The following is a 25,001-nucleotide window of genomic DNA, read 5'->3' on the forward strand; positions in this document are numbered from 1 at the left end:
TAATATAAAAATGTATAACCTATCTGCAAATAACAAACAAAGTTTGAGTGAGGCTTGTCGATACATGTACGTATATTTCGCGAGTTCGCAATGGAAAGAACAAATGTTGGGCGCGAGTATATATATCGAATTTCAACTGACCAGCAGCCTTTGCATGTATCCAATCAAAATACATTATTTTAACCATGTGATACAAAACATTTATTACAAAATTTGCCAGAAAGCTTTATTAAATAATTACGTAAGAAATTATACAAATAGGAGCTGTCATGTTGTAAATTTTGTATTTACTACCACCCGATAAATTCAAAATTTACAACATGACACTACGTTGATTTGTGTAAATAGGACAATTGAAGAAAAAAAATGTTAAGTTGTTTCAATTTACCACAAACACAATCTGGAATGTCGACGAAATTTTGAGAATAAAGATAGGTATTTGGGTCATTATCAAAATATGCAGCCTTTTGTGTCAGTGTCAATGTAAAGGGGGAAAAATAATGTTCTGTGTAATATATACAGTACCATTGGATTTTATAAACTTAAACCTATATTGTTGAACAAATAAATCGACAATTTTACTGCTTAAAGTATAAAAAAAAATTATTTGTTATGAGATTTCAGTGAATTTATGTTGTCATTAAATTTTTCCAACGTCTTTAACCTACAATATCTTCAATAATATTGATGTTTTTTTTCCAAAAATCACCGTTTATTTTCAAAACAACATTCATATTTTAATTTCTGCTATGCTCCTTAACAAGTTCTCTTTTAAAAACAATGAATTTGATGAGATATATGCTTGTACAAAAAATTTTTGTCATTGGTGTTACAAGGCAAATTATATAAAAATATCTTAAAATACATCAAGTAAATAATATTGTACTACAGTTGGGATCCCCCAGATCATCATTCCCTGCTACTAAAAAGATAAATGTATCAGTGATGACATCATTGTGATAGAAATAATGACAGAAAATGTAAGTATGCTCCGAAAAATACAATGTAAACTGTGTCAATGGGATAACGTGCTATTTAAGGTTTTCTATTATGAAAGAACAAAAAAGTTTTTCATAAAAATGATGAATGTTTATCACATTATGACATAGGCTATGTAGCTTTGTGTAGTATCTGTTCTCTTGGGTCATACTGCTACATTTACTATGGATACATCAGTGGTATAACGGTCAGTGGTGTAACCAAAAATTGTTGTTACACCACTGAAAAAACTGTTACACCACATGACATTATTTAATTATTTTACTTTTTCTTCCATTTCATTTATATTTTGAGCATTTTGAACGATTGTTATTAATCAATTTTACAAGTTAGACACTGTCACAATAAAGAAAGCTTGACTATTTATTTGCAATTGTGTTTTCTTAATCTGGAAAATGAGACCTGTTACACCATTGACATTATTTGAAACACCATTGACATTTTGTATGCTCTAATTATGTTTTACTCATTTTAATACTAGTACTTGATTAAAAGATAAAAGTAAAAACAAATTTATTCTAATAAAGAAATGAAATTATCAACATTTTATTTTTATTAAAAAATCAAACTTTATTAATGATTTATAGTGTATTATAAGATATGTTATTCCACTGACATTTCACATTCCCTATAATGTTATACTAAAATCTTTCAAATGCTTAAAGGTAACAAATGCTAGCTGAGCTTCAACAAACATATATAGACAAACAGAAAGTGTATATACGTTGTATGCATTGATTTTGGAGAAAATTGGAGAAAATTCAATTTGATTGTCCAAAATGTATGATTGATATGAGCTGGTATAGTACTGACGATGTTGTTTGTGAGATTGATGAGGCAAAGAAAGTTCGAACTCGGTACAAGGTGGACAAAAGTGTGTGGATGCCAATAGTAAGAAATATAACATCAAAGAATGAGTGAATTCATGTAAAAAAAAAACATCTACATGCAATTTTCCGTTAGTGGTGTTACACTGATTATAAGTGGTGTAACAGTGTGTCTATCTTCAGATTATGAAAGAATGAGGCACGAAAACTTTTATTTAAGATCAAATTTATCACGTTTTAAATGCAATCAAAAATAGAAATTAGTTTATTTTACAAAGTTTAACCCGCTTATCTCTTATTTATTATCGCTAGGTCAGTGGTGTAACTTTTATGTCAGTGGTAAAACATAATAATCAGAGGTGTAACATGTACATTTTTCTCCAAATAAAATTAACTGACAATAATACATGTATATTTGAAAACACCAGTGCATTTATAGTAATGTCTTTTTTATGATCCATTGAAAGAAAAATCCAGTTGTGTTCTTTTTAATGCTCAAATTAAAAATTTGTTGAGTAACATCAAGACTTTATCTCAAATGTTATGTTGGTCACTATGTAAGTGTGTCAAATATTTTCTGTTTAAATGAATTTTGTTGATATAAACCTTATGTCCATCATTTTAAAAGAATTATTTTATTTTATTTAAGAATTTTTTCCTATACTATTTACCTGTTACACCACTGACAAAATGTTCACAGTTCATTAAATTACAGTCTAATTATCACCCAAATGGTAGATTCCAATGTTTGCAAATTTAAAGATGTTATACTTCATTGTTTGTTAAATGTGTTTTTTGCAATCAAAGTAATTTTTTCAGCAATAATTTTCTCATGTTTTTCATTTTTCAAAAGTCTGCATATTTTGATAATGACCCATTTAGGAAACTTTGTTCTAGTCTCAGTCTAGCATACAAGATTTGACATTTACGAGTACCATCATACAAGAGTGAAATATATAGATTATTACATGGCAATTTTAATATCGCATCCTATATTAGCCCAAGGTCGCAGTATATCAGCCCGAGAGCCGTCATGTTATGATTTTTATATCATACTAGACTTTAACCCATGCGTGCACGTGTTGACATTGCATATGATCTTCGGAAAATTATGAAATAGATAATCAAAATTACCGACTTTACATCCTAATTAGGTTGAAATTGCATTTAAGGTGCAAAAAAGGTCAAATTAAATTGGCCATAACTCAGAGGGATGAACACTGACCCCCATTATTTATGTATTTTTTTCTCTTTATTTTATCAAAATATTTAAATGATATACTTCTCAAGAAATTCTTGATACAAGAACATTGAGTATTGGGATACCTTAACAAATGGCTAAAATAACAAACCGAGTCGGTGCCGCTGAAAAGGTTGAACAATTTTGATAAAACATGTGCAGAGTTAAAAAATAATTTAGACGGTATGAGCAATGTGTTTGACGGAGTGAAAGAGAAAGTGGAGGAAATAAAAGAAAAATCACAGGCGCATAAAGAAGAAATAAATGAAATGAACGCAGAATTTAATTTAATAGATGCAAAGTCTACACGCTGCACATCTTTTAGAGATTCTGATATAGAAAAGCTAACAGAGAAAAACGAAGGACTGGCAGGCCAAATCATAAACTTAAAATGCAGATTCATGAAATGTAACTTAATTTTCTACGGTAATCACGATGTGTTCAAAGTCCAAAGACTTGGTAAGAGAAATAAAAAAAAAAAGCCAGACCAATTGTGACAAAGTTCATTTACCAAGATGACCTCGACTATGTCCTCGTGCGTGCAAATGAAATCAAAGTACTGAAGTACTGGCGGGAGTTGATTTTATCGATTATTATTTATTTTAAAATCAACGATATGTAATTTTGCATGCATTGCAAGTAAATTCCTATAAGTATTTGAATTACGCACATTTTTTATAATATGAATTCTCCTACAGGAAAAGCGTGAAAATCCAATATCAATCGTGTTGTGTAATATTCAAAGAATAAGTCCATCAAACTGCATGCGTATCAGTAATCGAAATAGTTATGAGAAATTGTATGGATCCAAGCAAAATTGAACTCTAGTCTCGTTTAACCAGACTCTCAGCTGTATCCATTTCTCTGCCTGTCGGAGATTTACGGAGACAGCTGAGCGCATGGTTAAACGATACTTTATTGAACTCTAGCGTAGGAATACATAAAAATGTAAGAATTCAAAAAATATCTAAATTGTTCGTACCATTTAAAATCTGAGTATTTACAAGGTATATATAAATTAGTTTCCTTGAAAAACAGAACTTAAACTCATTACATCGAATTTATTGATCAGAACTAAATGTTGTCAGCGGTGTTGATTTGTGCTTAGGTCCAAACACTGTTTCACTTTCGGTTTGCCTGAGTAACTGCATAGGAGAGTTGATTAAAATCTACTCCCAAAAACGAAAGGTAAATCATACCGCATTCATGAATCGACAATTTCAAGAGGAAACTGAGCGAGCGAGGAAGAGTCTTTACCCAATCATGAAAGATCTGAAACTAAAAGCAGAAATTAAAATGAAGCTCATCCGAGACATTCTGTGAATGGTGATCCCTACTACCCGGAGGATGTAGTAGGGCACAGGGAACCACCGAGAGATGACGTACGTACTCCAAGCAGACCAAGGAACATGCCTCTCAAAAGGCGGCGGATCAACTCTACACCAGATTACAGATAGAAACTCGCTGGGGAGAGTGTAAAAATGATAATCCCCAGTGCTGTGACCTGAAGAATGTATTCATCAAATGTTTGTGGCAGTTTAAAGAATAATGGATAAAATCAATCATCCAGAATTCCAGGAACTTATTCAATAACATATTTTGTGCTTCCAAGAAACAAAAACTGATGACTTAGCTGAAATAAATTTGAAATTATAATTAAAAATCGAATTAATCATGCGAGAGAAATTCTGGAGGAATAATACTAGCATTTAGACAAACCTTAAGCGAATTCGTAGCTACTAGTACACATGCAACAGAATCCAAAACTGTATAATGGTTTGAAATTTGAAAAAGTTTACAAATTTCGATGAAATATTATTTGTTGGAATTGTGTATATTCCTCCAGAAAATCTAAATATAGTTGTAGAGACATTTAGTATGATTGAACTAGAGACGCAGGAGTAGCCGGCAGATGATAAACATGTGATGTTAATTAACGGGTGACTTTAATGCTAGAACTGGAGCTGTAATCGATTTTTACGATATTGAAACGAAAGAAAAGACCAATTTAGTGAAATACTAGTATTTGAAACCATGGAAACCGAAACAATATTTACAAACAACGTGGACAAACTACAGAATATATATTAAAAAACTCCCAATAGAATTGTACAAAAATAAAAGCTGTTTATTGTAAATTGGCGTATCGATGACAAAACCGGTATTTAAAGGGACATGGTCACGATTTTAGTCAAAAATTATTTTTCCGATTTTAATATTTACAATGATTCAGAAAGTCGTTTTATAAACTATAAAGAAACCGAAATTTGACTGTCATTTGTTGAGTAATAAGCGAGTAACAGAGCTTGAAATTCTTCGCTCTGTAAACAAAGCCTTTGTTTACATTTTGAACGTAGAAGTAAAAATTCAAGTGTTAAACCTAAACGAATGTTTTAAATGTTAGACACTGTTTATCTATGCTTAAAATTAATAAAAAGATAGACAAATAAGCTGGAAAAAGATTTTTACTGTTATAATTGAACCTATGTAAACAAAATCAGGCACGAGCCTTGTTTACATGTTTAAGACTTGTGAGCCCTGTATCTTGCTTATTACTCTACGAATGACTCTCAAATTTTATTTGATCATTAGAAATGCATTTCTAAAGCATTGTAAATATTAAAAACATAAAAATAGAGTTTGACCAAAATCGTGACCATGCGCCTTTAACCGGAATACACACCTCTCTTGTGTAGTTGATTACTTTCTTTGTAATTACTCTATGTACAAATATGTGTCAAATATGCGAGTACGTGAACAAAGCAGCCCATTTTCTGACGTCCATACACCTATTGTATTGTACTTAGATAAACAAAAAATAGAAGCCACGATTTTTCAAAATCAAAGGGTTGATTGTGTTAAAAATTTAAATCATGGGATTCCTTCAAAGAACAACTGCATGTACGAAACTACAATGAATTGATAATGACCAATCATAGGGGCATCGTATGATCCACTCTACTCTCTGTGACATGGAGAGTAGAGTGGATACGATGCCCATGTGATTCAACCATGGCAGCCTGGCGCGCTCTCACGTTTTTTAAACCCTCGCCAAATATCACTCATACCGGTATATCACTAACATTGACAGATTGCTTACAGTTTATACTTTTGTTTAATCGGTTCATAAAATTCACTTCAATCTCCTTATTTTTGGTCATAGTTTATTTACAACATCAAATAACTTGTATAACGAAAATTTGATAAATCGAAAACAATTGAATATAGATAATTTACGAAATAAAATGACAGAATAAAATAAAAGATATCACAGTTCAGAACAATTTCCAAGACTATATTTGGTTTTTTCTTTTACTTTCCCTGCAATGCCTTCTCACGCTTGATGATTTCTTCCACTCCGCGCCTCATTTCCTGAATAGCCTCAATTTCACTCAATCCCAGGCGGCGCTTGTTGGAAATATCATACACTCCTCCCACACTCTCCGTGTGCTCTCCGTGGATTCCTTATATAAGAAAAATATATATTCTATTTCTTAAAGAATACTGTATTTGTTCTTCTTCTTTATATGATAGGCGCGTAGACGCGGGGGAGGTGGAGGGCTGGCCCCTCCTCCTGTCTAAATCTTTTCTTTTTCTTATGTCTGGGAAAGTTAACCTATAACCCAGTTGGCCCCTCTACCTTTAAAGTGATGAAAACACGATGCTTTTAAGTGCCTGTATGAAAATTGTTTGTAATCATAGTTATACTCTGTCCCGAGTTTTTCCTTCCACCACTTTTTACTTAATATTTCAATAATAGTAAATACCTTTGTGCTCAAACTACGTTCATCCACTAATATGAAAAATGTCCAGATTATCTGTTTTGAAACGCCCCCTCTACCACTTCAGGTTTCAATACACATCCCAAAATTGAAAGTCTACCGAGATTTTGCATTGCATCAGCCATTAATAAGACCGGTTGCTAACGTTAAAAAATTGCGCGAGGTATCCCGAGTACTTCCGAATGGAGAAAAGATGTAAACATTTCCCATTATAAATCTCCGTAAGAAGATTGTTTTCGTTCCTGTGAAATTTTATGAGCGAAAAGGGATAATTGTTCAATGAAGATATCTTGGATATATTCCCTTCCAGCGATTCCAATTGTATTTCTTTCACAGGTATGTGTATTTTTATTAAAAACCATCAACAATTAATGGAAGCAATAATTTGGGACAGACTATAACATACAGAAAAGTATCAAAACAGCCTGATTAAAATCAAACCGTCTACTAGCCATTTTATTTAGTGGAAGATTTTATTTGTTCTTTTGATTCTTTTCGCCTTTACTTATGTCAATTTTTCATATTTATGTATGTACAATGTAATAGGGTCTCCTGTAAAATTCCCACTTCTATACTGTACTCTGTTTAATTTGTAAAATCTGCTGAGCTGCAAAGCTTAAAGAAATAAAGAATGAATGATTTTAAACAGACTGCTCAGGTGTCAAAATTACCTCTAGGCTGAAGGTTGAGTTTCTCGCAGAACTCCTTGAAGTCGGGTTCGGCCGCTAGTTTGGGGATTTTGATGTGGACACTTGCCCGGCAGGTGGTTCCTAGATTGGTGGGACAGAAGGTGAGGTAGCCAAGCTGATCGTGGTGGGCGAAGGTCAGCTTCTTCTCCATCTCCTGGATCGCCTGCAAATCAACAGATGGGGCATGCGTGCAGACAATCGTTTTTACCAAACATCAAATATGTTAAAATTCAAAATGTAAACATATTATCAAAGTAAAAACTTTTTTTTAAAAAAATACATGTATTAGTTAACATAAAAAGACTGAATATCCTCTTTAATATGTTACATGTAGTGTACATGTACATGTGTATATAAACTAGTACTCTAAGCTCCCCTCTCTGTCAGTTCGTCCGTTCATCTCTCTCTCTCTCTCTCTCTCTCTCTCTCTCTCTCTCTCTCTCTCTGTGTTTACAAACATTGATAAGACGTTTCCAGACGGCGGCGAGGTCTCCCCCCTTCTGCATGGAGATCAGACGTAGATGGTCCTCCTCATTCACCCAGCACAGGAAGGTTTTGTTGTTGTTGAAAAAGATCCCTCTGCCAATGGGCCAATCGTTGTAGCCCCCTGCATCCTGTAAAAACCTGTAATAATAGAAATGACTTTTAAAAATAATGGAAAAAATTCCGAGAAGATAAAAATAGAGTAATACTCATTTGCAAATCTTGCATTCAAAAGAAACAACTGTCTGTCATATTTTTTGGCACAAGAACCAACTATTAGTTTTAGTATTAGTTTACTAGTTTTTGGGCATGGTGTTTCGTTACGGCCACTTGTTCTCTAGCCTTAACGGCAAAGATGCAAATGTGTGAAGGCGAAAGTGTGGCGTTGCAAAGGCGAAAGAGCGAAGAAGAAACGCGAAGCGCAAAGATGCGAAGGCGTAGGAGCGATAGTAGTATTACATTAAAAGTTTTAAACTTAACTTTAACATTAAATTGTAATTAAAATCTTTGATTTAAAACTTTTCATGCAATTTTGCACGCTCGCCTTCGCCCCTTTTTTCCCTCGTTCTCTGTCTCGGTCGATTACATAAACAGGTATCTTACTCGCTCGAGTGAATGTTAGGACTGTCACTGACCAGTCTGCTTACCTTGAGGTCAAGGTCTAGTAAATGACAGGTGCCAACAGGTTTATAAAATTCAGAATATGAATTCTTTTAATGGTGCTTCGTAGCAATATCTTTGTTTGATAGGGTGTACCGGAGCTCAATTTGTAATAAACACAATTTCAATGAAACATGAAGGAAATAAGTAACAAATCTCGGAGTTTTGTCCAATTATGACTTATGAAATGTACATCTACCTAGAATGCTTACAGTCTCTTTAAAAACGGTATCTAACAAGCTCTTGGCCTTTAAAATAATGTCAAATTGAATATATGTATCGGAATTCTTTTCCAATGATTTCAAATAGAATATCAAGATATTGTTTAATTTTCTACATAATTCCTTTACAACCGTTTATGACGGGAAAAAAGGTCCATCAAATGAATCATGACGTTATAATGGTTCTACAACTCAAAGGTCGCTCTGAAATCATTCACCACTGTATATAGATCTTGACATAATAAACACAAAATCATTTGAATTTCATTATACGACAAACTTTTTAGATTTTCTCAAACTTTTTTTTTTTAATCCTTCAGACACCATTTTTATCGCTTAAATCATCTTCAACGGATAAAGAGCTCTAAACACATTAAAAAATTCGAACACGAAAGTTTGGAGTTGCAAAGGCGAAATAGCGACAGAACTGTCCTTCGTCTTCGTACCTTATCACTTTCCCATCTTTGCCCTAAAGGCGAAAGAGCGGAGCTGCGAGTGAGCCTTATGGTTTAAATACTAGTCCCTATTGAGAACTAAGCAGTTTTTTTAACCAAAAATTTGTCTATCTTTTACACGACTTCTCCTCGAAAAAGAAAAAGACAAATATTTTTTTCAGTCTCGACGAATCTCGCTGGGGTTATGTACAATGTACCTATCGTCATTCTTGAACATGAAGTGGTCATCAATGAGCTGCTGGTTCTCCTCGGGGGTCATGGTTTCCAGGGAGTAGTATTTCCCCTTCAGCTCTCCCTCCAAAGAATTCAAAGCATTAACAGAAATCTTCTCCATCTCTTTGCATTGCTATCAGGGAATAAAGAATTCACGTATGAAAAAATAAACTCATTTGTATTTCCTATAAATACATGTACGTGTGTGTAGTTTTTTTGAGTTTTTTCTTCTCATTTTCGCTTTATAACTCTTTTTTCAAATTATACAATATTTATTTATAAAACGTTCATTCTCATAAAAAATTTAAAAGCGATAGCAAATTTTAAATCTGAGAGCGGGATGGTATAAGCGTGACAACACAATTTCACAAGGACTCGACCCAATAGTTGGTTAATTGTTCTTGGATAACTCTAATATCCACCATAAAACATTAATTCATTCATTCATAATTTACATTTTCCATTGTCTTTGTAATAAACTACAAGTCAAATTTCGATTTTTTTTCTGCAGTTTTCAGTAATTTCATTTTGGCACATTACAATTGCCTATAATTAATGGGCGTGTTCAATAGTAATACGTAACTGTACAAGTACCTAGCCCTGCGCCGCGCATTAACTTGTAATAAACTATGTATCGTATAATGAAATTAGAACGGGCTGGCAGCAAATACAGAATTTGCAATAAGACAGTATTACACAAAATGCATTACTAAATTGATGTGTATATACCATATGACGTACACACTTGGAGCACAAGCGGTGACTGCATGATAAATAAATGGGAGTATCATTACAGTCTCTACATTTGTAAGAGAACATATCTGATAGGATTTGACCATGAGCCCCACCTAAAATCATCACCACACAAAATCAAAAAGCGGTTCCCTTAATTATCTATAAAAATTGTTATTTCCATTATAATACTTCGAATACCCTAAAAGTACGTTAATGCCCAATCTAATTCAAAATTAAAATTAAAACTGCCATACAGGCAGCGGATGGGAGTTCTAATTTTAATTAGACTGGTTAATGCCAAGATTTAAACTCATTCGGTCTTATGTTTCAGAGAGACCTCTTTTGCACAGCTTATCGATGATCACACTGACAAACTGACAGGGTTTTGTCTTGTTTCAAACATGGCAAGTATACTGTTTGATACAACACACCTAGCTTAATTAACTGACCTCGGCATTGACCACTGGTGGAAACCCATAGCTTGCGTGGCTACGCCCGACCCTGATCCGCGTAGAGACGATGAAATCTCCGCTCGGGTCAAGGTCGCCGAATCCGAGGTTGTTCAAATCGCCAAAGTCTGGTTGAGGGTGCTTGATCTTGGGCACTTTGTGGTAGTCCTGTATGACTGGGTGGAGCACCTCCTTAAACACGTCATAGGCCTCGGGGTCACTGGCGTAGATCCCACAGCCGCTGTCCAGGTTCTGGCAGCCTATATTTCAGTGAACGTAGAGTTTTCAAAAGTGCGTATGTTTCTGTATATAAGCATGTATGCATTGTCTTGTGTAAGGTGTAGAATCATACTTAACAGAATTGCATTGATAATTATCTGTATAAGCATTAAATAAGGCATATAGATATAGATATAGATATAGATATAGATATATATATATATATATATATATATATATATATATATATATATATATATATATATATATATATATATATATATATATATGCATTGTTTCGGGTATTGGTAAGTTATAATCTGTCAGCTGTCCTGAGATATCTAAGCAGTACAGTTTCATAAATCATTTGAAATTAATAAATACATCAGTGTTCAAACGACGTTTATTAAATAGTATGAAAATATCCCAAGATTTTTCTTTTGAAATGCCCCCTTTAGCTTGTCATGTTTCAATACACTGCTAATTGAAGTAAAAGTCTTGATTTTAAATTGCAAAAGAAATGAAAGTACCCGAACGTTAAAAATAATGTGCGATGTATTCTGACTGGCCAGTGGTTTTTTTACGAGAGAAAAATGATATAACAATGTGTCGATGAAGATATATTTGATATTTGATTTGTATGGAAACTGACAGGACTAAAATCTTCATGTCGCGTTTAACACATTGGTTGAGACCTACAACAACCGAAGAAATTTCATGGACTGCGCGAAATAGTCATCATGATCATGTCAGACTCGGATTCCCATAGACCAATTCACACTTTACAAAAGTTATGTCCCTTGGCCGCCATCTTTGGGGAAAAACCCATGCATTTCTCACAGTAGCCTTTGTAGTTTAGAGGGTTGTAACATCGTAATTTGACATTAGAAATCTGTTTCCGTTGTGAATTTAAAGTGCCCCAAGTTGGGGCAATCCACACATCGAAGGATTAAATTAAATTCCAAGAGATTTCGTCACAGGGCGCCCAGATTTTTGGTTGCATAAAGACGGGAAAAGTTGTTTTTTCCCTTTTGACCTTTGCGTTGACCCCGCAAAGGGGAACAACTTTTGCAAAGTGTGGATTGGACTATAGGAGACGATTTGGCTGTTTCTTTTATATCTAAGGTACTGGTATATATACATAAACAATGAATTTTGCTTTCTTTTCCGATCAATTTCTTAATTTTATAAAATGCATTTTTAAGAATCAAATAATGCAAACTTGAATAATTTAATATCGAATCAATCTACATGCGAGATGTCGAAAAATATTAATTTCATTAATTTGGCCTATCCAGAACAGGTCAGAGCAGCATTAAAATCTCCATGGTTTACATGTTGTTCTTCATAATGACATACCTGACTGAATACAATGGATGAGTGTTCCACCGAACTTTGTTTTCTTATCCTTGAGCTGCTGGTAAACCCCTGGGGTCAAATGTTTCTTCAGCAGAGACTTGCAGTCGGTTGCATTCTTCAGTTTGTTCCACAATTCCTCCAGCGACATCTTCGAAATTGTTATGAGTTGAGATATACTATTTTTTCTATACGTCCTTAACAAAACCTTAAGATTTTACTGATATCGCGTAAAATAATTTTAACCTGGTTATTGTGTAATTTGCGTTTTTTAAAAAATATTTTAAATAAATTTTGTTAAATATTGAAAATGGGTCATGTTTGCAGTAGTGCTTTTAATATTGTTGGCAAAATCGTATACTAAGTGTGCTATTCTTTCCATTGCTAGCATCTTGTCTCAAAATGGCTTGTTCAGTGGCATTTCGTTAAAATTATTCATCAATATACGGTCATTTTTTAAGAGAGACCTCTTTATACAGTTCATCATACTGACAAACTGACAGGGTTTGTCTTGTTTCAAACATGACAAATAAACTGTTTGACACGACACACCTAGCTTTATTAACTGACCTCAGCATTGACCATTGGTGGAAACCCATAGCTGGCGTGGCTACTTCCGACCCTGACCCGCGTAGAGACGATGAAATCTCCGCTCGGGTCAAGGTCGCCAAATCCGAGGTTGTTAAAATCGCCAAAGTCTGGTTTTGAGTGCTTGATCTCTGACACTTTGTGGTAGTCCTTTATGACTGGGTGGAGCACCTCCTTAAAAACCTCATAGGCATCGGGGTCACTGGCGAAAATCCCACAGCCGCCGTCCAGGTTGTTACAGCCTATATATATATATATATATATATATATATATATATATATATATATATATATATATATATATATATATATATATATATATATATATATATATATATATATATATATATATATATATATATATATATATATATATATATATATATATATATATATATATATCTTCTAGGAATAATGCTGATTATATTATACTGAAACATGCCCAAACAACGATGTTCCCTTTTTCCACCCCATAACCCTCCCCCTTCTACGTCATCATCTGCATCCAACAAATAAAAAGTTTGAAACCTGTCATTTGTTTTTAATTATGCAAATTCTGTGATCAATATATGTGATCTTATTATACATACATTTACTTATTTTTTCATTTAATTGGAGTAATTACTATTAAATTAACCTTCAAGGATGGCTAAAACATCATTTTTGCAACAACAAAGAAGATCGGTCTATTTCTGCAAGAATTCTGGCCAAGAAATCCATCAGGGCAGATCTGCCCGGAAAAACTAAAATGTTCTGAAAGGTTTTGATCAAAGGACTAAATTGAGATCTGCTACTTTTAGGGACACCCCTGTCCTGAAGCATTCAATTCTTTAACACTTGTGTTTTCTCTTCAACTTGCTAAAATTGGTGCAGTTAAAACATGTCTTATATTGACATTTAAAGAAATAACTGTTATAACGTATCATTTATTCGGTTTTGGCAATCTATGTTAGTTGAAAAGTAAAACAAATTACATTACAGAATGAACATTTATTTATGATGCAATATCTAAAAGTCAAGGTCTAATACAGGTGATAAAATATAAGTAATTAACACAAATTATTTAGTAAACTTGGCGTTATGAAAAGCAACTGCTGGCATATTTTCATGATGCACTAGCACCAGCAGAGCAATTGCTATTCATGACGCTGTCATGTTCTAAATTTTGAATTTACCGGGTAGCAGTAAGTACAAAATTTATTGTCAAGTTGTAAATTTTGTATTTACTGCCACCCGGTAAATTCAAAATTTACAGCATGACTACGCCATGTTAACTAAAACACGTTGTTTATTTCTTAAATAAATGACATGTACCTGATGACTTAATACAATGAATGAGTGTTCCATCGAACTTTGTTTTCCTATCTTTGAGCTGCTGGTAAACTTCTTCGGTCAAATGTTTCTTCAGCAGAGTTTTGCAGTCAGTTGCATTCTTTAGCGTGTTCCACAATTCCTCCAGTGACATCTTAGAGCTGTGTTGAGACGATCACTGCAACACTTCTTAAAAATGGTGTTTACATTTTTTTTCAAATTACTATTTAATAGGTCGGAACACAGCACACCCAGTTAACTATCTGTTTCCTTTTATCAACAGACCATGGCAATCCGGTAATGAATTGCAAGGTACTTTCATCATGCGTTATTACACGTTTTAGTGTATAGTAGGCGTATTGAAAATATAATTTACCATTTTGAATTATCCTTTATAAACTATTTTCAATTTTTTGTGTCAGAATTTATGACATAAAGATGGAAAATTATGTCTGATCTTTCATTTCTATTCTCACATTAAAAAAAACTAATGCTTATGAGGTCTTATATCAACTTATATAAACGCCTTATCGTCAAAGTTCAAAGAAAAGGTTTGTCCTAATAAATTAAAAGCACTGAGCACATTTTTCATGCGATATCCCTTGTTTGGGACAACATCAGTAGAAAGCACTTTAAAAATTTTCTTCAGGAAAAACAATTAGAATGTTTAACGTTCACAACTTTTTTTCTAGTGCTAGTGTTCGTTTTACATGTATTTTTAATGCCATTTCAAAACCCATGTGTATTTCCCGGACATAATCCACATGGTACAAATGCTATTCTGGACCGCAAACATATACATGCAGCAAATTTAAAAGTAGAAAAACCAGAGCATGGAATTCGGGATGTATTTGTATATTTGCGTTTTTTATTGCCATGGTTATTTAAGTATGTTAGAAATGTTTAGCTACCTGTATTTATTTTTGATGTACAATGAATAAGTCACCAATAAACAATCACTAGTATGCAGTTTTTTCCTATCAAAATCTGTTTGTACTTGTATGCGTATATTTGCCAGACTTTTGATACTGATCGACTTTTGAAGCAACCGATGACAATCTAAAAAAAATAACCGTTCTTCAATGTTAGCATGGAACAAAGTCTATGGTACGTAAATTTTCCTTTTTTACCTTTTAAAGTAAAAGCAAGAGGTACATATTTTCCGGAAAGCAATTAATAATAATTCTGTATAACACAAAAATCACGCGTGTCTGTTGACTCGTAAACAGGTAGTAGACCGCCATGCTTTGCGACTCATTCAGTGCATTGGAGAATCTGTTTGACGTAATTATTATCACATGTTAAATAATGCTATCCATATAAGGTAGAGTACCCGACCCTTTTAGGTAAGCATTAAATATATATGACTTTGAATATTTATAATTTTATAACTATATGCAGTTAAATGAGATATAACACCTTTTCTCATTTTATTAATTTTTTTTTTGCCTACACCCGTATTTAAACGGAAAGTACCTGTACTAAAAATATCACCAGAACCGCTTTTTGTGCTTTTTTTTTCATCTACATTTAGGGCCACGATCAGTTCTGTCAGCTTCGTCTAGCGTTAGCAATGCCCGCTCTTTAAACTTTATTTGGATTCAGTGGTTCTGAAAAATTTAAGCATTGAATGCTAATTTTTGGATGTCATCGGTCCTATGACACACCAAGCGGTGCAGACGAATTGAAAAGCGCTCGTTAGACGGTGTGATAGTTTGTCTGAACCGCTTGGTGTGTCAGATGACCGACAACATAAAAAAAAGCATTCAATCCATATCCTTATATTTTCATACTGATGTCTATTTTTATAAGATATTGTGTATCGCCGCTATAAAGTCTTTATTTGCGCTCTTAGTCAGGGTTTGAAACATACATGGAACAGCCATATTAACATGCTATTTACTTCGCTTCCGCAACTAAAAATATAGTGCCAGAAACTATGCAGAGAAACATACTTTTTATTATGGAGTAAATATAAACAAGAGGCCCACGGGCCACATTGCTCACCTGCTCAACAATAGGCATGATTAAATCAGCTTCATGGAGTCATAATACAAAATATCTGGACAATGTGGTATAATGTAGATCCTGTACAAAAAAATCTGTTTCCCCCTGAATATTCTTATATTTATGATCATGTCCCTTTTCTAACAGAATGATTTTATAGTCATATCACATTCAGCATTGCAGTTCTCAAAAAGACCCTTAACATTGTTTATATACAGGATATAAACCTACATCAAACTTTGAACCCCTTATGAGGCCCAATAATCGTCCAGGGGCCAAAGTTTAAACAATTTTAAAGAATCAGCAATATATAAAAATGCTTGCATATAAGTAAAAGCATATATAATAACATTTCAGTTGTTGTGAATAACTAAAATGTTTTTTTATGTACAACTGAATCCCCAATATGGCCCCACACTACTCCTAATGATTGTGATTTGAACAAATTTGAATCTACACTATCTGAAGTTGCTTTTACTAAAGTTACAGCTTTTCTAGGCAAATGTTGTTATAGAAAAAGATTTAAAGATATTTTTCTATATATTCCTATGTAAAAATTTGCCCCACCCCATATGACCCCATTTTACCTCCCGGGAATCATAATTTAAAAAAACCTTGAAATCTTACTACATGACAATGCTTTCAAACAAGTTTCAGCTTTCCTGTCCAAATTGTTCTTGAGAAAAAGATTTTTAAAGATTTATTCTATATATTCCTATGTTAAAATTTGCCCCCCCCCCTTCCCCATTGTGGCCTCACCCTACCCCAAGGGTCACGATTATCACAACTTTGAATCAACACTTCCTGAGGTTGCTTCTACATCATCTTAAGATTTTTTGGCCGCATGGTTTTGAGAAGATTTTTAAAGATTTACTCTATATATTTCTATGTAAAATTTCACCCCCCCCCCATTGTGGCTCCACCCTACCCTCGGGAGTCATGATTTTCACAACCTTGAATTTACACTACCTGAGGATGCTTCCAAACAAGTTTCAGCTTTCCAGGCCAAATGGTTCTTGAAAAGAAGATTTTTTAAAGATTTACTCTTTATATTCTTATGTAAATATTTGACCCCCCATTGTAGCCCCACTCTACCCCTGAGGGTCATGGTTCTCACAAACTTGAATTAACGCCAGCTAAGGATGTTTCCACATAAGTTTCAACTTTACTTGCGAAATGGTTCTTGAGAAGAAGATTTTTACAGATTTACTCTAGATAGTCATATGTAAAAAGTCGACCTCCATTGTGGCCCCATCCTACCCCCGAGGGTCATTTTTCACAATTTTGAATTTACACTACGCGAAAATGCTTCCACACACGTTTAATTTCAGTTTTGCTGGCTGATTGCTTTTTGAGAAGAAGATCTTTAAAGATCCTGTGTAAAAAGTCAACCTCCCAAATTGGCCCCACCCTACCCATGAGGATCATAATTTTCAAAACTTTAAATCTACACTACCTGAGGATGCTTCCACAATAGTTTCAGCTTTCCTGGCCTAACAGTTCGTGAGAAGAAGATTTTTGAAAATTTCTCAAAATTTGTCAATAATTCCTAATTATCTCCCTTTGCAAAAGGGCGTAGTCCTTAATTTTCACAACAAATTCCCTTAGCCTAAGAATGCTCTGTGCCAAGTTTGGTTGAGATCGGCTCAGTGGTTCTTGAGAAGATGTTGAAAATGTGAAAAGTTTACAGATAGACGGACAGACCGACGGACGACAGAGAAAATGTGATCAGAATAGCTCACTTGAGCTTTCAACTCAGGTGAGCTAAAACAACATAAGAAATTTTTTATGTAATTCTGAACCTTTCATTTAATCTTACAAAAATATAGATATACTCAAAACACGTGGAGACGTTTATGATTGTGCACATGACACATGAATTTTCAAAGTGTATTCAAAGAAAACTGAACGTCGCAGATTTCCAATGCAAAGAAAGGGGCAAATATACACTGAATGTAAATATATGAGTAAGGATGCTTTCCATTAACGTTGCTTCCCTGGCGACGTCATCGGGAAACGGTGACGTTAATGTAAGGTTGGCAACGTCACAATGATACAACGAGGATAATTGCCACAATCGCTCGCCGGTGTAACGACGAAAAGTCACCCCGTGGAATATTGACTGGGGGTCAATTTTCTACGTAGAAACTTGTTTGTAGAATATTTGGAACACATCATAGAAAGTACGGCCTTAGGGTCATTTTTCTCCATGTGGTTTGTAGGAAAATTACACCATAGAATATTGACTATATTTTATCACATATTCTATGTTTACTTAGGTCCAATATTTTTTCTTTAGGGTAAAGACAGAGATGGTGGTGGGGATAGTTTACAATGCCTGTTTGGTACCTAGTTTGTAGAAAATATATTTTTCTTCCATATTAAGTTGTTCGAATAACGTTTGTTGATCACCTGTTATTACCCATCGTCATTATCTCTGTCTGTCTGTATTTTTTGTAATTAAAAAGTAATATTTTTAATTAAAGTACACTAATTATAAAAAGTTCCACTAACCCTAAATCTATGCCCAAAAAAAAAATGAAAACGACTTAGCTTTAATTAAAACTGAATGTGGGATGTTTATGTAATTTTTTCTTCTGCAATGATCTCTACATTTGTAACCCTCATGAATCATCAAAGGAAGCATAATTCTTTTAACAAATTAATAAATTGCCAGTAAAAAGTGTATTCGATTGAAAGGGTAAAAAAGACGTTAATGCAAAACGAACAACTTATTTTTAAAAACAAGCAAAAATACAAACAGACCAGCGTAAAACAAAATCAACATTCTCTTGCAAAATCAACAGAGACCGACGCAAAACAAACGATCATCAATGCAAAACCAACCCCTGTTTTTTAATTTTTTAGAATTCTGCAAAACGTACACAGTCAATACGTAGGTTTATCTATGAAATCATCTACTATAATACAATAGTGGGACCTATTCAGCAAAGCAAGTAGATGAGACTGTCCTGCAATTACCGTCTTTTATAATGCAAGAATGGAGCACAAGCGAGTGTATCGTCATTCATGTATATGCTGTCGTAACAACAAAACGATTTCCAATCGTCCGATACACTAACCATAAAATGGCAATAGCTACGTTTTTTCTTACTTGCAAAGACTCTTTTACAATTTTTTTAGGCCGGGCCGAACCATTGTCCAACTTTTCACATAATTTTAACAATTTTCCCTACTGCGTTAAATTTTTTTTTAACTTTTAAACTGTTCTGTTGTACCAATCAGTTGTCAAATTTCCTTGATTTAGGAACACGCAGAAGCTAGTCCTATATCCAAATTCTAAAAGAATACCGCTTTTGTAAAAATTCACGTTTGAAATTTGTCCATCGCCTTATTTTTAATGACAATTTGATGATTTACTTAGGGTAAATAAATCTCGTCTAAACGCTTAGCAAATAAACTTTTACTTATATGTGTAAATTTACTCATGTGTTAATTTGCACAAATTAGCAAACGTTCGTCGTATGAATGGGGCATTACTCATACTTAATTAAGAACAAACAATTTGAAATAAATGGTGATACAGTGAACCAGTATTACTATACCAACAATATTACACCTAATTAGATGTTTAGTGTCATTAATGGCAGTCGAAGTGATAGAGATGAATTCCTGGTTTTCTACACCTTTTGATTGGCAATCGAGAGTCAATTAATGACTTGAACGATGATGCGAAAGAACTTGAGACGGAAGTGGAGAGTGAAAGGGGTTCATGTGCGTCTGGACTGAGCCATCTTAGCTATCCGTTTCTTACCGCACCCTCATACATTTTAACGTTGATGTCATTACTTCACTCTTCTCTGAACCGTCGATCACCAGTTCCATACAGTTGTTTGTTTGTTTACGTATAAAAATAACGGCTTTAGATCCTTTTTCCTGATAGATTAGCCTAAAGGTTGTTTATTAGGAGAAAGTTTGGGGCAAGTAAAGCGACAACTATTACAGTAGTAAACTAAATGAAAAATATTTTAAATAAATTATTTTCACATAATGGTATATGATATAATGTTACATGTATTCTGTTCAAAACTATCGTATTTTGCGTGCGCCGAAAACTGCTCTAAAGTTTTTTGTAAGAATCGTATGCATTGTAGCTATATATAGTCTAACCCAAATTTTCCTTGTAGAGCTACAGCTAAATGAACCGTATCTATGTTTTGTCACAAGTGTACACTTTCGAAAAATACCACAATTCCGACATTCATGAGTACCCTGGTGAATATTCCATTCTCTTGTAAGTTGTTGTTCTATTCATGCATAATTTAGTCTGTACCAGCAGCCAATCAGCGGTAAGCTGAATCAACCAATACGAACTTTGTGGTAAAGGGGCGGGCATTGTTTATGCAAGACGTACGTATCTGACAGAATTCAAAGTGACGCTATGGGAAAAAGTCAAACAAAGTGGTTCTGATAATAAGTTCCCACATCGTCTAAATTCACATTGGCACTTACTATGGCGAATTAGGAATACCCACTTTTACAGTTAAGGGAAAACAGTACGTTGATCACGTGACTTTCATTGATCAATTTACAGCCATTGCTAGCGCTAGCAACGCAATCGCCAGTTCTTGGGCCTTTCCGGCAGGCTCAGAAAAAAACCTCCAATGTCCATGAAACCCCCCATATAAAAAAAAACCCTGATACATGCATAGATACAACACATTTTACGATCTGTTTAGATGTGATCTAGACTTCATAATTAAAGTCAAAATATACCACAGAAGCGATACACAAAGCTGTCTAGCCGATACTTATTTTAATAGGAAGCAACCCCATTTTGTATGAAATTCAAACATTTGGTAATGTTTTCGAGCTCAGCCGGAAAGGCCCGAGAAGTTGCGATTGCTAGCGTAGTCATTTTTACTGGAATACGCATGTTCGACTTCACAATAAGGCATTATGGGAATACGGTACAGTAGATAAATTGTACCATGTTAATTTTGCTTTATCATCCACATATGCATAGTCTGAAGTTTTGTGTTTCATTGTTAATGCGGAAAAGTAAGAGTAGCCAAGTTAATTTTAAAAGTATAATAAATAGCTAGCTTAATCTTAACTACCTTCAAGCTTACAAAACAACCTCGGATATGTGTTTATAAGCTTTCCGGAAGGGACCGAGAGGATGTGATTGCTACAAAACAGTACAAATGATTTTAATGATCTTGAAAATGTTCACCTTGAAATTAAAAAAAAATACAGTACAAGAAGACTGTCTAATGAGCTATACCATTGCCGACATGAAGCCCGCTTTTGAGAGCCCCCTTTAAACATTACTTTGTTGCATGAAAAGAAAAAAACATTGATACAATACATTTTGAGATGAATAGAAATTTATGCAAAAGGACTCGAAAACAAGTGTAATCACTTGTATTAATCCGTTTCTTAGATTATGTTAATTACATTAATTAAATAAGTAGTCTGTGCTCAGCAGGGTAAGAGGTCAGTAAATTTTACATGTACCGATAAATAACAATGATAGAGGAATGTGTATACGTTAGAGAAGTGAAAAGAAGAGAAGTGAGAAATGAAGGAGTAAGAGAAGATGGTGGAGAAAAGTAAGAATATTTAGGTTAAGAATGTGCAAGGGTTTGATAAGTATTGTTAAGTATTAAATCTTTAAGATGAGATTTTGTGTTTATAAACAGTATTGAATATACTGAAGTTATCAAGATATGATAGATTTTACTCACCAAATAATATAGTTATTTTTAATATTTATATGACCCTAAGGATATTCATTAAAGATATAACGTTATACGTTACATGTTATTTATCATATTTTCTTTTTAAATTTTTGTTTTCTAGTTTTAAAACATTTTTGATAAAGCGAAATATTGTATGGTGTTATGTAACAATAATTGAATTCTTATCTAGAGCAGGAAGTGACAAAGGTTATAGCTATTTCTTTTTCGGGAACAAGTTTAAGATCTCGAAATGAGGGAAAACGATGTATTTTTGTTCCGTTATTAAGAATAATATTGCTAATCATTGTGTGTTCTTTTTAGGACAACCTTTAACGCTTCATCGAGAAACTTTATTGTTTACTATTGTTTATAATGATAAGGATATAATTAAGTTATTGAACTCAACTGTAGTGTAATAGTTAGTAAATATGTTCTTTTCTTTAAAATCTGGTGTTCGATAAGTACATTGTACAAGTCGCATAATACTGACATTCTTAATAGAAGTGACACAAAGGTTATGTAGTTCAATTATAATATAAATTAACTGATAAAACGTGTTATGTTCCAAGTGAGGAACAAACCCGTTCTGATATTATAAAATCAATTTTTGGTTATTGTCTCGATGCAAAGAATTGTCATGTCATGTGATGTTAGCATCAGTCCACAGTCTTGGCAGCTTCTCTCAGCTCCTCCATTGATTTAAGCTTTCGAATGAAGACTTTAGGACGAATCGCTGGTTTCAATTTTTTTTTATGGCTGACCAGATGCTTCTCACTCGAATCCTGATCACAAGCTGTCAATTGGTAACGGTGAATAAAATTGTCAACTAACTTTTGGTCTTATTGTTTGACAATGTCCAGGTCCGACTCACAACCGTTCTCCCTAAAACTTATGAAAAAATGCTTTTTTGAACACACAAAGATTGGTCGAATACAGACTGACGTATAACATGAATGTCATCACCCATTAGAGGGGCGATGTCAGTCCATTGTATATGATTGAAGGTGGACTGTAACCCTGGTCGCTGTTGGCTGTGCATATTGATTTTGCGTGTTTGTCACTGCATTCGCCACATTGACAGTTGCTCGTCCACTGGTTTGGTTAAAAACATTTCCCATGTCGACTGACCGGCTACTGGCTTGATTAGAGGCACTTCCAGAGTCACTTGTTTGTCCACTGCTCAAGCTAGATGAATTGCTGTCTGGGTTGTTGGCAGAGGCGGAGGAAGAATGAATGGTCGTCTTTCCTGATCAGTATTCGTAGATTCTGATCCTGAGGCTGAAGTCTCGTCATCATTTTGTCTTCAGAACTAGTATTTGGCTTTATTTCGAGGTTGGGGTCTTATGGTTTCTCCACAAGTAAAATTTAAGTTATATTCTTGTGTGGGGAATGCTCCTCAAATAATCCGGACGTTTCGTTCGTTCCATACAAATGACGTGATTTGTCTTGGTGTACTAGCTGTAAAGCTGCAAATAACAAACAAGGAATGATGCTTGTTGATACGTATATTTTGTGAGCTTGCAATGAAGTGGTACAAAACAACATGTTAATACCATACATAAAACAGGACACAACAATTCTTTGCGTTATGACAAAGACCAAAAATTGATTTTATAACATCATAACACTTTTGTGTCTAAACTTACGTCATTTGCATCAAACGAACAAAACGTCCGGATTATTTGATCTAAATTCCCCAACTAAACAACAACAACAAATTTTATTAAATTTTACTCACTGGAACGGTTGCAAGGTCCCCTGTGGTAGTCATCATTAATTGTGTCATATGTTTCATTGCAGCGTGCACTGTTGCCTGGATTGTCTCAATAAAGTTGACAGAAGACGAGAATGGTGTTCTCATCAGACCGCGTTCCACAGTCTTGGCAGCTTCTCTCAGCTTCTCTGTTGATTAAGGCTTTAGAATGAAGATTTTGCCACGAACCGCTGTTTTCAGTTTTTTATGGTTCTGCTGACCAAATGCTTCTCACTCAAGTCCAGATCACAAGCTGCCAATTGGAACCGTTGAATAAAATGCTTCTATGAACACACCAAGAATGGTCCTCAAGAACAAGAAACCAACGCCTCACTAATTTCATAGTGTTGAATTGAAAAAAGTCCAGTGTATGTCTATCTTTTAGCGAATACAGACTGACGAATGACATGAATGTCATCCACCATTTAAGGGGCGATGTCAGTCCATTGTACATGAAGGTGGACTGTAACCCTGGTCGCTGGTGGCTGTGCATATTGAATTTGCGTCTTTGACACTGTATTCGCCACAGTGACAGTTGCTCGTTCACTGGTTTGGGTAGAAACATTTCCAATGTCGACTGATCGGCTACTGGCCTGATTAGAGGCACTTCCGGAGTCACTTGTTTGTCCACTGCTCAGGCTAGATAAATTGCTGTCTACGTTGGTGGCGGGGGTGGAGGACAAATAAATGGTCGTCCTTCCTGATCAGTATTCGTAGATTCTGATCCTGAGGCTAAAGTCTCGTCATCATTTTGTCTTCGAAACTAGTACTGATGGCTTCGTTTTGAGGTTTTAATTTTAATTCTTGTAAAATTTAATAATTATTTGTTGTTTGTGTTGTTGTTATTTTGTTGTGTGGGGAATTACTCAAATAATCCGGACGTTTTGTTCGTTCGATACAATGGTATGATGTCTTGGTGCATTAGCTGTAAAGCTGCAAATAACAAAGTCGAGATGAGGCTTGTTGATACGAATATTTTGTGAGCTCGCAATGGAATGGTATAAAACAACATGTTAATACAAAACACAAAACATGACATGACAATCCTTTTATAACATCATAACAGTTTTGTGTCTTAACTACGTTTTATCAATTAATTTAAATGAACTAGATAACTTTTGTTTCATTTCTCATAAGAATGTCAGTATTATACGACTTGCTACAAAGTACTTATCGAACACCAGTTTTTTTAAAGAAAAGAACATATTCACTAACTAGTACACTATGGTTTAGTTCAATAACTAAATTATATCCTATCACGAAAAATGGCAATAACAAACTGTCAACCATCTCAAAAATCCATAAACTA

General features: G+C 34.2%; 2 protein-coding genes across 2 annotated transcripts; both read right to left on the reverse strand.

Moving 5' to 3' along the window:
- Positions 1 to 6,221: 6,221 nt before the first annotated feature.
- LOC128185724 (arginine kinase-like) lies at positions 6,222 to 12,491 on the reverse strand. Its single transcript, XM_052855360.1, has 6 exons — positions 12,332 to 12,491; positions 10,754 to 11,013; positions 9,554 to 9,702; positions 7,996 to 8,161; positions 7,520 to 7,700; positions 6,222 to 6,530 (listed from the first exon to the last, which is right to left on the reverse strand). The coding sequence occupies exons 1-6, from the start codon at positions 12,477 to 12,479 to the stop codon at positions 6,379 to 6,381; spliced, it is 1,056 nt and encodes a 351-aa protein (XP_052711320.1). The 5' UTR covers positions 12,480 to 12,491; the 3' UTR covers positions 6,222 to 6,378.
- A 398-nt stretch (positions 12,492 to 12,889) lies between these two features.
- LOC128183695 (arginine kinase-like) lies at positions 12,890 to 14,381 on the reverse strand. Its single transcript, XM_052852808.1, has 2 exons — positions 14,231 to 14,381; positions 12,890 to 13,158 (listed from the first exon to the last, which is right to left on the reverse strand). Exons 1-2 carry the CDS (start codon positions 14,379 to 14,381, stop codon positions 12,890 to 12,892), a joined length of 420 nt encoding a protein of 139 aa, XP_052708768.1.
- Positions 14,382 to 25,001: the final 10,620 nt, after the last annotated feature.

Source organism: Crassostrea angulata, chromosome 5 (assembly GCF_025612915.1).
Source record: "Crassostrea angulata isolate pt1a10 chromosome 5, ASM2561291v2, whole genome shotgun sequence".
Classification (NCBI taxonomy): Eukaryota; Metazoa; Mollusca; class Bivalvia; order Ostreida; family Ostreidae; genus Magallana; species Magallana angulata.

Coding starts and splice junctions, on each gene's coding strand:
- LOC128185724 (XM_052855360.1), bottom strand. CDS start 12,479: ATGTCGCTGGAGGAATTGTGGAACAAACTGAAGAATGCAACCGACTGC. Junction 11,014..12,331: donor CATCCATTGTATTCAGTCAG/GTATGTCATTAT, acceptor ACTGAAATATAG/GCTGCCAGAACCTGGACAGC. Junction 7,701..7,995: donor TCTGGAAACGTCTTATCAAT/GTTTGTAAACAC, acceptor GTTGATTTGCAG/GCGATCCAGGAGATGGAGAA.
- LOC128183695 (XM_052852808.1), bottom strand. CDS start 14,381: ATGTCACTGGAGGAATTGTGGAACACGCTAAAGAATGCAACTGACTGC. Junction 13,159..14,230: donor TCATTGTATTAAGTCATCAG/GTACATGTCATT, acceptor ATATATATATAG/GCTGTAACAACCTGGACGGC.